Source organism: Carcharhinus amblyrhynchos, chromosome 4, assembly GCF_965287045.1.
Source record: "Carcharhinus amblyrhynchos chromosome 4, sCarAmb.v2.hapA, whole genome shotgun sequence".
NCBI classification, from domain to species: Eukaryota; Metazoa; Chordata; class Chondrichthyes; order Carcharhiniformes; family Carcharhinidae; genus Carcharhinus; species Carcharhinus amblyrhynchos.
This window is the reverse complement of record NC_137327.1, coordinates 14,970,831-14,986,651: the sequence shown is the minus strand read 5'-3', so window position 1 is coordinate 14,986,651 and position 15,821 is coordinate 14,970,831. Positions and strand designations below refer to the sequence as shown.

General features: G+C 43.8%; 1 protein-coding gene across 1 annotated transcript in view; it reads left to right on the top strand.

Annotated features, from left to right (window-relative positions):
- The window catches only part of LOC145341794 (rifampicin phosphotransferase-like), a 175,706-nt gene that overhangs the window by 132,660 nt on the left and 27,225 nt on the right, over window positions 1-15,821 (top strand). Inside the window, exons 25-27 of the mRNA XM_080186727.1 lie at window positions 7,910-8,038; window positions 11,516-11,600; window positions 14,443-14,531. Of these exons, the coding sequence (XP_080042853.1) occupies window positions 7,910-8,038; window positions 11,516-11,600; window positions 14,443-14,531 (303 nt within the window). The remainder of the gene's footprint in view (window positions 1-7,909; window positions 8,039-11,515; window positions 11,601-14,442; window positions 14,532-15,821) is intronic.

The window sequence follows — 15,821 nt, the reverse complement described above, 5'->3', positions numbered from 1 at the left end:
TCAGCTGAGAGTGAATTAAACGACAAGACGCTCAATCGGTACCCTCCGCTTCAACAGCACTTTTTCGCTGACAAAATGGATTGTGTGAGAAGAAGGTGGGGGGTTCAGGGGTTGCGGGGGGTGGTGGTTGGTGTTGTGGATAATGGAGGTGGAGGATTGGAGGGAGTGCTGTTGCTTTTGACACAGATTGATTTGGGAGGCCAAGAAGATGTGGAGGTGATTGAGATAAGCCAAGGGGCAGGGCCACAGATACCAAGCTCATTTGACCACACCCAGGGACCTGGGCCTGACACACCCAATGAGTCAGGGGTATCTCACGAGTCAAAGCTGACCGAGGCAACACCGCCTAAAAAGTACTAAAGATTTCACTGATTTAACTTTACATTTTAAAGCTATTCTTACAGTAGGCAACAAAAGGAGAAATTTCTAACTGGCAGGATTATAAACTTTCAAATTTACCAAGGGGTTTTAAACCATTAGGCTGCAGGGTGAGCACTGCTGCCTCACAGCGTCAGGTAACCAGGTTCGATTCTGGGCTCGGGTCATTGTCTGTGTGGAGTTTGCACATTCTCTTCTGTGTGGGTTTCCTCGGGGTGCTCCTGTTTCCTCCATGTGTGGGTGAGGTGGATTGGCCATGCTAAATTGCCTCTTCGTGTCAGGGGGACTAGTTAGGGTATATGCATGGGGTTATGAGAATTGACCTTAGTGTCAGGAGATCAGAGGAGTAAATATGTGGGGTTATGGGGATAGGGGCTGGGTCTGGTTGGTGCAGACTCGATGAGCTGAATGGCCCCCTTCTGCACTGTAGGATTCTATGATTCTGTGATTCTATGGCATTTATTAAAGGTTTTCCATTCTGGGGGCTCATGATTGGGGTTCAGCTGTCTCTATAGCACTTTCTAGTGGCTAACACAGATGTAATCTGTTGGGCTTTAACCTGGTGTTGTGAGACTTCTTACTGTGCTTACCCCAGCCCAATGCCGGCATCTCCACATCATAACACAGGTGTGACAGGGAGATTGACAATGCAAGCTTTATTTGAGCATCATCTACTGGTGTTACAGGGAACTGCTATAGATAAGTATGTTGAGTATGGTCATTTAAGCAGTGGGGCTCGCAAAGGAAATGTTTCCACAGAATTTATCCAGGACTTATTTGGATGGACCCAACCATGTCCCCAAAATCTATTAAGCATTTAACAAAAATAATAGTCATTTCATGGAGCAGATATTTCTCAAATGCCATCATTGAAATGATGGCTAAACAGTGGTCATGTCATAGAATGGGATCAGGCATTGAGTCCCCTTTGCAACAATATGTTTATTGAGACTATCACATTAAAAACAATTCCTGAAAATTCATCAGTGACATAAAAAGAAATGAGACATATGATTCTGAAAATGTAATAATTGCACAGATAGACCAGAAATGAAATTGGGTATAAATGAAGTCATGGAATAAAATATATTAATCAAATCTGTTTGTTGCAAAGTCTCTTCAAGAGATGGAGGTAGTAGTCATCAATAAACTACATATGAACAAACATGATGGACTAACAAAGGCCAGTTGTCCACCTAGTCTGTGAGCATAGATATGTTCCAGTGTACTACTGTTTAAATTTAATTTTTAGTGTGACAAGTAGGCTTACATTGACACTGCAATGAAGTTACTGTGAAAATCTCCTATTCACCACACTCCGACGCCTGTTCAGGTATACTGACGGAGAATTTAGCACTTAACCAGCATGACTTTTGGACTGTGGGAGGAAATCGGAGTACCACACCCGAAGGAAACCCACATAGACATGCGTAGAACGTGCAGACTCCACACAAACAATAACCCAAGTCGGGAATCAAATCCGGATCCCTGGTGCTGTGAGGCAGCAGGGTTAACCACTGCGCCACCATGAGAAGTGACAAATTGTATTGTGCTGTTGTTCGTCCAAATCAGTCAGATTAGTCAACCATGCTGCCTGTAGGCATTTGACCCAATCCCTCACCCCCAGGAAAGTAGATCAAAAGAGATAAAACAATGCTGTCACCAGATCTAGCTAGGTAAGGCACTCCCAGTGGCTTATTTTCCCTCCCTGGCCATGAATGGGGGCATGCCAAAGATGTAACTCTTCACCCAAACATCAGGAGAAGGATGTGACATGCCACCATGCCTATACCTGAGATTGAAATTAGCATTAGCTTGCTAGGCCTAGATGAATAACCCAATATCTAAATATTGTCCTGGTTACCCGAACTGATGCAAAGAAATTTCCATCCTCTTGTCCCCTATTTCCTAAGGGGTTCACATTTTTTTAGTTGTTGTCAGGATTTGGGCATTGTTGGCTAGGCCAGCTTTTATCACCTATCCCTGGTTGCTCCTAGGAAGTGGATGGTAAACCTGCTTCTTAAACCACTGCAGTCCATGTTGAGTGGTATAATCCTGTTCCAGCAGTTTAGGAATAAATATATATTTCCAAGTCAGGTTGGTGTGTGGTTTGGAGGGGAGCATGTTCCCATGCATTTGCAGCCCTTGTCCTTCTAGGTTGTGAGTTTGGAAGGGGCTGTTGTAAGAGCCTTGGTGACTTGCTGTAATGCGTCTTGTGGATGGTATACACTGCTACCACTGTGTGCCATTGGTTATGGGAGCAAATGTTTAAGGTGACGGATAGGGTGCCAATCAAATGGGTTTCTTTGTCCTGGATACTGTCAAATGTCTTGGATGCCATTGGACCTGCACTCATCAAGGCAAATGGGAAGTACTCCGTGACACTTTTGTGGCTTGCGATGAGTTGACACAGAACACAGTCCAGCATCTGACATGGCTACTCTCTCAACATAGCTCCCAATCTTTTCTTAAATATGTTTTTTTTAATCTTTCAAACCGTTGTTCACAACATTGTTCTGAACTTAACTGTCTTCAAAATACAAACACTTTGCAAGTTCTCTTGCACCCAATCTTGGGTCAAATAAAACTAAGTTTTCTAAGTTTATTTATGATCTTATCTTAAATTGTAAACTCCTTCTTACTTCCCTTTAAATTTCAACAGCTAAGAATCCAAATATTTGCCTATCTCCTAATGCAAATTTCTAACCATGCTGTGTTTACTTGTACAGCATCTAACTTTGTCCTATTGACTTCAAATGCCTGCCCTTCACGTCTAGCACCTTTGATGTGTTCAATTCTGTAGACATTCAGTCCCTAGCTCTCCCTCTCACGCACACACACAGATGCGCGCACACACACACGCACCATTTCCACAGACCAACAGAATATCCTCAAAAATATCAATATAATAACATTTTCATCACAGTACAATATAGGAAATGCAGCAGCCAATTTGGTTACAGCAAGATATCACAAAGGTAACATCATAATGACCAGATAATTTGCTTTTAGTGCCATTGATTGACTGATAAATACTTACGAACATAAGAACAAATGAAATAGGAGCGGGAGTAGGCCATCCAGCCCTTCGAGCCTGCCCCGCCATTCAATAAGATCATGGCTGATCTGAAGTAGATCAGTTCCACTTACCCGCCTGCTCCCCATAACCCTTAATTCCCTTATCGATTCGAAATCTATCTACCTGTGATTTAAACATATTCAACAAGGTAGCCTTCACTGCTTCAGTGGGCTGAGAATTCCAGAGATTCACCACCCTCTGAGAGAAGAAGCTCCTCCTCAACTCTGTTCTAAACTGCAGCCACCACCACCCCCCCCCCCCCTTATTTTGAGGCTGTGCCCTCTAGTTCTGGTTTCCTTTCTAAGTGGAAAGAATCTCTCGATCTCTACCCTATCTAGCCCCTTCATTATCTTGTAAGTCTCTATAAGATCTCCCCTCAGCCTTCTAAACTCCAATGAGTACAGGCCCAATCTACTCAATCTCTCCTCATAAGCTAACCCCCTCATCTCTGGTATCAGCCTGGTGAACCTTCTCTGAACTCCCTCCAAGGCCAATATATCCTTTTGCAAATAAGGGGACCAAGACTGCACACAGTACTCGAGCTGCGGCCTCACCAGTGCCTTGTACAGTTGCAGCAAGACCTCCCTGATTTATATTCTATCCCCCATGCTATAAAGGCCAGCATTCCATTCACCTTCTTGATCACCTGCTGCACCTGCAGACTGAGTTTTTGCGATTTGTGCACAAGAATCCCCAGGTCCCTCTGCACAATAGCATGCTGCAACTTTACACCATTTAAATAATATTCCATCCTACTATTATTTCTCCCAAAGTGGGTAACCTCACATTTGCCAATGTTATACTCCATCTGTCAGGTCCTCACCCTCTCACTCAGCCTATCCAAATCTCTCTGCAGACTTTCCATGTTCTCCGCGCAGTTCGCTTTTCCACTCATCTTTGTGTCATCAGCAAACTTTGTTACCCAACACTCAGCCTCCTCCTCCAGATGAACTATGTATATGGTAAACAGTTGAGGCACCAGCACCAATCCCTGTGGCATGCCACTAGTCACCAACTGCCAACCAGAAAAGCACCCATTTATTCCAGAAAAATTCCATTTTATTGCCAGGAAAATGTGCCTTCTGAACGAATGTAGAGGCATAACAATCCAGGGCTGTGTCATGGTTGTGGCAGTAAAGAGAGCCTGTACCTCTTTAGGATGAAGTTGGCAGAGATGCCCAGTGATATCTTTAGATAGACATACTTCTTTGGAGCAGCCCTTGTCGGGTCACTGTGTTCTGTGCACACGTTGGTAAGATAGCATTTGGTGAATTTCTGTTTTCTGATATGCATGAAATGGCATCCTTATGAAGAAAACCCCCCCTTGACTGAAGTCTGAGTCTGGATTTGGGGATTTGGGCAGAGGGTAGCTGGAAGTCCAGAAACTGTCCTCTTGGAAGAGGAACTCATAGAACCCTACAGTGCAGAAAGAAGCCCTTCGGCCCATCGAGTCTGCACCGAACACAATCCCACCCATGCCCTACCCACTAATCCCTCTAACCTACGCATACCTGTACACTAGGGGGCAATTTCTTCAACCTAACCTGCATATCTTTGGACTGTGGGAGGAAACTGGAGTACACGGAGGAAACCCACACAGACACAAGGAGAACGTGCAAACTCCACACAGACAGTGACCTGAGCCGGGAATCAAACCCAGAATCCTGGAGCTGTGAAGCAGCAGTGCTAACCACTGTGCTACCGTGCCGCCCACACGGAAAGTAGGAGAGTAAAATGAAGTGGTGTCAATGTGAAACAATGGGTTTATTGTTTCTGGGGAGCCTTCAATCATTTTTTCACTTAATAATTCCTCAGTTACTGAAATGTCAGGAAGCAGTTAGCTTAATTTTCTTGATGTAACTTGGATGCAGGAACAGTGTAAACTCAGAAAACTTCAGTATATTTGAATAGCTGTGCAGTTTAATCCAAATGGGCCTTACCAGGCAAAACATTTGCAAAAAAGGAGTCCCAATAGTGGAATAACATACTTGCACTCACTGCATGGAAAAATGAATTTCCTTAACTTCTTTAGCTCATTCATGGCATAAGAAGGTGGCAATGATAATTTTTGCACAGACGCATAATGCATCTGCGTGAGACTATTTGACAACTATTTTTATGGAGTATTTAATCTGAGTACTTCAGTCTAAAATAAAGGACAAGGCAGTGTGATTTGAGTGTGTTCTTATTTGTACTCAATGCTACTATAATACATTGCCATTTCGCCCCATTTCATATCAACTGCGTTGGAGTGAAAAGTAGTGTTTGCCAACCTTTGTTCAGGCTTTCAAAGATCATAGAAATTGTTCAATGAAGGAGGGTAAATCAACTTAGTTCACCTTCCACCATCCTGGTTATCAGATGATACAAAGGTCATGACATGTGGCTATCAATCTCTATTAATTGGTCTACGAAGACCCAGACATGAGGTGAGGAAAACCCCTGCCATAGCTACATGTTCCTTCCGATATGTTTTGAATATGCTGTAACCCAAAATGTGACAGGAGAAGCGTGCAGGGTACCCTTTCAAACCGTATGATCTGTGCAGGGGCTGACCATTCTCCCTCCTACCAAACATAGAAGAAATCTCAGAGATAAAAGCTGTCAAGCAAATGAAGCCCTTCAATTTAAAACATAATTTTCTGCCCTGACAAATTGTGGCTGAAGGGTTGCCTGTGAAGATAAGATTGCTGCGATTGTATGTACGGAATTTTCTGACCATCCACATTGGTGGGATTCTCTGGTCCCGCTGCAGTGAACGGAGGTTGGGCTGAGCACCAAGTGTTCTGTCCTTGTTTGCAACTGCAACCGGGCATGAACGGCCGAAAAGTTTCAGCCACCATGTTAGCTGGGTTCCAATGACTGGTGACCCAGGACTTGAAACAACAATAATTTGCTTAGCACACTGAGCAGCTCTTATATGCTACATGCCTGCCGTGCTTCGGAGAGAACTGCCCACACGTGACTCCCTTGGGTAGCTGCCTCATCGGAGCGTCTACGTGACCACCCAGTCCACAATGTTTACAATTTGGAAGAATGGATTAGTTTTTTTGCTGCCTGTGTTAGGCGATGGGTCGTGGTAGACAAACTATTAGTTTATGTAAAAGACATGCTAAGATGGAGTTTAATTTAGATAAATGTGAGCTGATGCATTTTGGTCGATCAAACCAGGGCAGGACTGAGTCAGTTTGGGGAGAGTTACAGAACAAAAAGATCTAGGGGTACAGGTTCATAGCTCCTTGAAAGTGGAGTCACAGGTGGGCAGACTGGTGAACAAGGCATTTGGCATGCTTGATTTCTTTGGTCAGAAAATTGAATACAGGAGCTGGGAGGTCTTGTTGAAGTTGTACAAGACATTGGTAAGGCCACACTTGGAACACTATGTACCGTCCTGGTCTCCCTATTATAGAAAGGATATTATCAAACTTGAAAGAGTGCAGAAGAGATTTACTAGGATGCTACCAGGACTTGATGGTTTGAGTTATAAGGAGAAGCTGGATAGACTAGGACTTTTTCCCCTGAAACATAAAAGACTTAGGGGTGATCCTATAAAGGTCTATAAAATAATGACAGGCATAGGTCTGCTGGATAGTCAATATTTTTTACCAAAGGTAGGGGAGCCTAACACTAGAGGGCTTAGGTTTAAGTTGAAATACCAAAAGGTCCAGAGGGACAGTTTTTTCAGAGGATGGTGAGTGACTGGAACAAGCTGCTAGAGGTAATAGTGGAGGTGGATACAATTTTGCCTTTTGAGAAGCGTTTAGATAGCCAAATGGGTAAGATGGGTATGAAGGGATATGGGCCAAACACGGGCAATTGGGCCTAGTTTAGGAGCTTAAAAAAGGGGCGCCATGGACAAGTTGGGCCGAAGAGCCTGTTTCCATGCTGTGAACCTCTATAATTCTATGACTCTAGACTTATCTTTGGAATTTAAAGCTGGAAAGATGTTATTACAATATTTTTCAAAATGAATCAGCCTCTAACTCGGGGATATATTATTTGAGACACTCCCTATATTTAAATTTGTTAATAGCAGTTCATTTGGGACCTGTTGTGTGGAGTCTGCACATTCTCCCCATGTCTGTGTGGGTTCCCTTCAGGTGCTCCGGTTTCCTCCCACAGTGCAAAGATGTTCAGTTTAGGTGCATTAGCCGTGTCAAATTGTCTTTTAGTGTTCCGGTTCGGGGAATTAACAAGGGGTTATTGGAGGTGGACCTGGGTAGGGTGTTCTGTTAGAGAAATTGGTGCAGATTTGATGAGCCTTCTGCACAGTAGGGATTCTATGGTTCTATACAGAACATGCACCAGCCAAACATTTATCCAGCAGCACAGAATGAAACAAATGCAGATTAATTATGTTGAACCTTCTTCATTTTTAGAAAAGATCATCATGTTACAGGATTGAATCTATCAGTTTTTACTGGAGTTTAACCATGTTCAAATCTCTTCCAGTATATGCTAAATGCTGAGTCAAGACTAAACAGATTAATGAAGAAATTGAAGACTTATCAGATTCAACCTGCAAACAAAGCGCAAGAACTTTACTTCAACATCGATCAGCAACTACCTGAATATTTTGAGGTGTGTGACCATTTTAAATTTGGCTGTCTGCTGTGGAAGCCAGTGATGTAGGAAAAGCTAAAGTTTATTTAAGGCTTGCATTAACACTGCCATGAAGTTACTGTGAAAATCCCCTAGTCGCCACACTCCAGCGTCTGTTCAGGTACACTGAAGGAGAATTTTGCATGGCCAATGCACCTAACCAGAATGTCTTTCGGACTATGGGAGGAAACTGGAGTATGCAGAGAAAACCCATGCAAACACAGGAAGAACTTGCAAACTCCACATGGTGAACCAAGCCGAGAATTGAACCGCGTCCCAGGCGCTGTGCGGTAGCAGTGTTACCCACCATGCCACCCTAAACTTTGAAAGCTTTTTGGCACAGATGGAGACCATTTAGTCCATCATGAGTATGCTAGCCATAAAAGAGCAACCTAGTTTAATCTTCCTTTCTAGCTCTTAGTCCATAATCCTATAGATTATGGCAGCTCAAGTGCATACCCAATTGCTTTTTAGATTTACTGAGATTTTTGTCTTTACCATACCTTCCACACTCTGAATTCCAGACCCCCACTGCCCTCCGGATGAAAGAACTTGGCTGAAATCTTCCATTCTCATTCACGGCTGGGATTTTCCAGTGCCACTGAGAGTGAATAGAGTTTTGGCTGGAACGCCAAATTTTCCATTCTCGCTCGCAATGGGTCACATCACAGACAAAAATGGAGAATCCCACCTTGACTTCCCTCTAATCCTTCTGCAAATTACATTAAATATACACTCCTAGTTAATGACTTTGCTGCTAATAGAAATAGGTCTTTTCTATCCAATCTATCTAGCCTCCTCATGCTTTTATCCACCCAATTAAATCTCTCCTCAGCTCCCTCTGTTTCAAAAAATAACAAACCCAACCCATCATGTCTTGCTTCATTGCCTAGATTCTCTATTCCTGACAACATTTTTGTAATAAGGCAATGGCCTAGTGGTATAATCACTATACTTAATCCAGAAACTCAGCTAATGTTCTGAGGACCAGGTTTCAAATCCTGACATGACAGTTGGTGGAATTTGAATTCAGTTAAAAAAAAATCTGGAATTAAAAATCTGCTGATGACCATGAAACAGTTGTCAGGAAAAAAATCCATCTGGTTCACTAATGCCCATTAGGGAAGGAAATCTGCTGTCCTTACCTGGTCTGGTCTACATGTGACTCCAAAGACACAGCAAAGTGGTTGAGTCTCAGTTGTCCTCGGGCAACTAGGGATGGGCAATAAATGCTGGCCAGTTGGTGACACCCATGTCCCATGAATGAGTGAAAATAAATCTCTTCTTATACTCTCTCTAATGTGATCACGTCTTTACTGTAATGTGATGTCCAGACCTGTATGTAGCACTCCAGCTGCTCATTTATCCAATTAGAGCAAAAACTTCCCTACTCGTATACTCTATATCTCAGCCAGTAAAGCAGTGTTCCATGTGCTTTCTTGAGCGCCTTGTCTACCTTTCAGGTAATAAGGCCACATACTCTTAAGATCTTAATTTCTCAGAATCTGACCACTTTTTTGCCTATTCCCTTGCCTTGCTTGTCCTTCACTAATCCATTATCTCAGACTTCTCCAATTTGAATTCCGTTTGCCATTTTTCTCCTCAGCTTTCAAATTTATTGATATAAGAACATAAGAAATAGGAGCAGGAGTAGGCCATCTAGCCCTTCGAGCCTGCCCCGCCATTCAATAAGATCATGGCTGATCTGTCGTGGCTCAGTTCCACTTTCCCGCCCTCTCCCCATAACCCTTAATCCCCTCTCTTATCAAGAACCCATCAACCCGCTTCTTAAAAATATTTAGCGAGGCAGCCTCCACCACTTCAACGGGCAGAGAATTCCAGAGATTCACCACCCTTTGAGTGAAGAAGTTCCTCCTCAACTCCGTTCTAAACCGCCTCCCCCTTATCTTGAGGCTGTGCCCCCTAGTCCTACTGTCTTTTTTGAGCGGGAAGAGTCTCTCCACCTCTATCCTATCCATCCCATTCATCATCTTATACGTCTCAATGAGATCTCCCCTCATTCTTCTAAACTCTAACGAGTACAAGCCTAGTTTATTCAGCCTCTCCTCATAGCTCAATCCCCTCAACTCCGGTATCAGCCTAGTAAACCTCCTCTGCACTAGTTCAGAGTCTGCACGTTCTCCCCATGTCTGCGCGTTTCTTCTGGATGCTCCAGTTTCCTCCCACAGTCCGAGAGACTTGACAGTTAGGTGAATTGGCTACACTAAATTCTCCCTCAGCATATCCGAACAAGTGCAGCTTTCTTCCTCAACATTAACCATATGGACAATTATCTGCAAACTTCTTTCTCATAGTCACTACAGTTAATTTCAAAGCCTTGATATTAACAATTAATAGCAAGGGACTCAGAGCTGAGACCAGTGCAATCCCCCAGGCAACAGTTTTCTTGCACAAAGATACCCATCAACCAGAACACTTTGTTTCCTGCCAATTTTAGATCCAAACTGAATTTTTCCCTTGTAATCAATAACCTTTTCCTTTCTGACTATGACTGCCATGTATTTGCTGTTCTGTCCTTTATTAATTCATTTGCAGGATGTGGGTGCCATTCTTGAACCACTGCAGTAACTGAGGTGTAGTTACATTCACAGTGCTGTTAGGGATGGAGTTCCAAGATTTTGATCCGGTGATGGCAAAGGATCAGTGATACATTTCCAAGTCTGGATGATGAGTGGCTTGGAGGGGAGAAGGTGGCGTTTCCATGTATCTGCTGCTCTTGTCCTCCTGGATATTAGATTTACAAGGTGCTGCCTAAGAAGGCTGCTGTGCATCTTGTAGATGGTACACAATGTTGCTGTCACGTGTCGGTGGTGAAGGGATTGAATTTTTGTGGAAAGAATAGCAATCACACAGGCTTCTTTGTCCTGGTTGGTGTTAAGCTTCTTCAGTGTTGTTGGAGCTGTACTCAGCCAGGCAAATGGGGACTACTCCATTACACTCCTGACTTGTGCCTTGTGGACAGACTTTGGGGAGTTAGGAGGTGAGTTACTTGTCGCAGGATTCCTAGCCGTTGACCTGCTCCGGTAGTCAAAATATTTATATGGCCAGTTCAACGCAGGTTCTGGTTAATTACAACCATCCGTAATCTCCCTCTGACAGTTTGGGCATGTGTACTACACTCCCAACTCTTTGTTTGTTCCACAGTTTGGAAAACAGCTTCATTTGATGATCTTTCTGGAACATTAACCCTTTTTGTAGCTGTGATTGCTTCTTTATCCAAGACTGTGACACCTATCCCCTCCTGTTTTATGTGATATGACATTTTGACTCTACCTCTCTTCTTGATGCTGAAGATTTAACTGCATGGAATTAAGAAAGAAGGAACTGCTTAACTAGGACAGTTGACTTGCTACTCCTTTTATGGGATGTGAATCCTTCTCAAGTGCATACAATGTATATATCTGTGCTATAAACTCTTTCTTTCATTATTTTTAGGCATGGTGTACATCATTGTCAAAATCGAGTAGCTCCGGAATGTGGAATGCAGTTCTTGTCTTGGTTTTATCACAGGGGAAAACAAGTACGTGTGATTTGTTTGCTAATATATATGACCTTTGCATTTAGTTGAGTCTAAGTCATAAATATGTTGCTATGTCTAACATCCAATTGCACACTTCTATTATTAGTAGATGATGTGTAAAAGTGTCACTAATTGAGCAGTGAACTCTATGCTAAATCTCCAGGCTAAATCTCAAAATATTTAGCCTGGAGTAGCAAGATAGTGTGTTACCCAAATCTGTCTGCAACAGTGTTGCCAGTTCAGAGATCAGCGACACATTTGGTATCTGTAGCGATGTCATGTAAGCTGGGGGTTCATATTTCCAGCTTCCAGCCTCAGCCTATCCAGTGTGCCCTTTTGAAAAGGGCATCCACACAGGACACCCCCTCCCTTTTGTGTCATAAGTAACTGATCCGATGTCATACAGCCCACAGGCTGAAGTGATGCCAGGCTTTGGACCATGCCTTTGAAAGAAATGTTGAACTGCAGGGTGGGAGATGCATTTCAAGGGCCAGGCCGTCAGCTCGCAGGCACGGTGATTTTGAACACCTTCTGCCACTGGAAAGTCTCTGAAAGTACGTAGACTGGTTTTGGAGATGTTTTGGTGAGTTCCTGTGTTTGCCAGCATTGCCATGTCCTCATGAGGATGGCACAGGAATCGGTGACCTCGCCACGCAAAGGCAGCCACAGATGTTGGGTTGTGACATTGGGTTTCCAACCAGACAAGGCAATGGAGCAGTGACTGTGGAGAGGGCAAGCCCTGTGCCATGCCATCTGCCAAGTTGGACCCAAGATGCTCGATGCTGCTTGACAGTGTTTTGAGGCTGTGGCAAAATGCCAGTGTACCAGCATCTCAGAGCCAAGGTCCCCTGTGCCCAGTTAAGGACAGATGATTATTTAGCTCCAGTTATTATGACACATCTTGCAAAGAGATTTTTTTCGCTTTCAAGGTGGGGAAGGGGAGGCAGTGGCCTGGTGGTATTATTGCTGAACTAGTAATCCAGAGACTGAGGGTAATGCGCTGGGGATCCGGGTTCAAATCCTATTATGGCCTCCAAGGGCAACTAGGGATTGGAAATAAGTGCTGGCCGGCCAGCCAGCGATGCCCATGTCCCATGAATGAATAAAAAAAATGGTGAAATTGAAATTCAATAAACATCTGGAATTAAAAAGTCCATGAAACCATTGTTGATTGTTGTAAAAACCGATCTGGTTCACTTACATCCTTTAGGTAAGGAAATCGCCTGTCCTTATCTGGTCTGGCCTACACTTGACTCCAGATCCACAGCAATGTGGTTGACTTTTAATTGCTTCTCAGGGATGGGCACTAAATGTTGACCCAGTCAGCGATGCCTATATCCCATGAATAAATGTAGAAAAGGACTGATATTAACCAGTTGCACCCCGTCATAGAGAAGCAATGTCTCTGGTTTGGACTATTAGCCCTTAGTAATGGGAGCAATCTGTGTAGAAATAAACCAATTTGTGGGCCATAAAATTGGGAAGATTTAAACATAAGAACATAAGAAATAGGACCATTGACCCCCACTCTCTGCCTCCTATTTGACAACCAATCCTCTATCCACGCTAACACCCTACCCCCAACTCCATGTCCCTCGACCTTCTGCAATAACCTCTTGTGAGGCACTTTGTCAAACGCCTTCTGAAAATCTAGAAAGACCACATCCACCGGCTCTCCTCTATCCACCGCCCTAGACACATCCTCATAGAACTCCAGTAAATTTGTCAGACACGACTTCCCTTTAATGAAACCGTGCTGCGTCTGCTCTATCAAGCAATTCCCTTCAAGATGCTTTGCAATTTCCTCCTTAATGACAGATTCTAACATTTTACCTACCACAAACATTAAACTAACCGGCCTATAATTCCCCGCCTTTTGCCTGGCACCCTTCTTAAACAACGGCGTAACATTAGCCGTTTTCCAATCATCCGGCACTTCCCCGGAATCCAGCGACGTTTGGAAAATAACCACCAAGGCATCCACTATCACCTCCGCCATTTCTTTCAGAACCCTCGGATGCATTCCATCCGGTCCTGGGGACTTGTCCACAATCAGCCCCTCCAGTCTGTCGAGCACCGCCTTTCTAGTAACAGTAATGTCATTAAGACCCTCCAGTCCTACCACCTTTCCATCGCTAACACCCGGCAAATTATTCACGTCCTCCTCCGTGAAGACAGAAACAAAAAAGTTATTCAATACCTTAGCCATATCCCCATCCCCTACCACTAGGTCCCCTTTCTCATCCTCTAAAGGACCAACATTCACCCTAGCCAGCCTCTTCCTTTTTATATATTTATAAAAACTCTTGCTATCCTTTTTTATATTAAGCGCTAGCCCAGCTTCATAGTTTCTCCTACCCTTCCTTATCAACTTCTTTGTCAATCTTTGTTGACATTTAAACCTCTCCCAATCCTCTTCTCGCCCACTACTCTTAGCTACTCTAAATTCCTCCGCTTTTAGTTTAACACTTTCCTTCATCTCCTTTGTTATCCACGGCTTATTACCTCTCCTCCTATTATCCTTTTTGACCATCGGAATAAATTTCCGTTGAGCACCAAGAAAGATCTCCTTAAAGATCCTCCATTGCTCCTCAACAGACCCTCCCTCCAACGCACTCTCCCAGTCCACATTCGCCAATTCTTCTCTCGTCCTACCGTATTTCCCTCTATTCAAACAAAGGACGCGTGTCCGGGAACCTACTTTCTCCTCCTCCATCTGCACCAGAAACTCCACATTTACATTTACGCAGAAAAATATCAGATATGATGATGCTAAAACATTGGTGTACCTTTGCTTCAATGTTTTAAATTCCCTTAATCTTCTGTAACATTCATTTGACAGAGTGGACCCCTGAACTTTTGGCTGATATTGCCATGTTGTACAGCAGCTGCTCAGATATTCAATCTGCTGACGTTCCAACAAGCATAGAGGCAAGTTGAATCCCTGATCATTTTTTTGTACTGAGCATTAGCCATAAAAGGAAATTCAAAGATCAAAAAATGTGAGTGGACGTGAGGAAGGAAGAAGGTGTGGGAGATTTATTTTGCAGTTATGAAGATAAATGACTGAAGAAAATAACAAATTGCTGTTGCTGCTCTTGGGATTGTGGTGGGGAGTTGGAGTTAGACATACTTGCGGGAAAAAATCCACAGTTTGTGAGAAACTCGGATCACTGTTGCAAACCCCAAAGTGATAATTCTAAATTACATAACTTTATGTCTTGTGGTACAATGGGTAGCATCATTGTGTCCAAACCAGAGGCTTGATGGGCAAGCAAAGGGTAAGCTGATAACATGGTCAAATAGCTTGATTATCAGCCTGCAAATACTTCCAACGCGAGCCATTGGCAGATGGTAAGAGCGGGAGGGGCTCCTGGTCAGCCAAGTGAAGGAAAGAAAGTTGGAACCTCTGCCGTCACTGTCCTTGGCACCACAGGAATTGCTGCAGGACGGTACCCCCAGGTGGTCAGGAACATGGCCAGGCGGTGCCCATCAGGGGTGGTGGGGTTGGAAGGGATGGGAGAAGGTCTCCTGGTTCACCAGCAGATCGGGAAGGCCTGAGCAATGGCGCATGAGCACTCTGAAGCCAGCTACATCAGCATAGTTAGGCTCCACCCCACCCCTGCTGGACCAAACCCCCAAGCTGACAGAGAGCCGGAAGGACAGGTGATGGCTTAGTGGTATTACCGCTAGTATTAATCCAAAAACTCAGCTCATGTTCTGGAGACCCAAGTTCAAATCCTGCATGGCAGATGGTCGAATTGAAAGCAGTAAAAAAAAAAATCTGGAATTAAGAATCTACTGATGACCATGAAACCATTGTCAATTGTCAGAAAAACCAATCTTGTTTACTAATGTCCTTTAAGGGAAAAAATCTGCCATCCTTACCTGATCTGGCCTACACATCTCTCCAGAGCCATGGCACAGTACTTCTGAAGCTGTATAAGGCTCTGGTCAGGCCCCATTTGGAGTATTGTGAGCAGTTTTGGACCGCATATCTAAGGAAGAATGTGCTGGCCTTGGAAAGGGTCCAGAGGAGGTTCACAAGAATGAACCCTGGAATGAACAGCTTGTTGTGTGAGGAACAGTTGAGGACTCTAGTCTGTACTTGTTGGATTTTAGAAGGATGAGGGGGAATCTTATTGAAACTTACAGGATACTGCAAGGCCTGGATAGAGTAGACGTGGAGTGGAGGTTTCCACTAGTAGGGAAAACTACAAC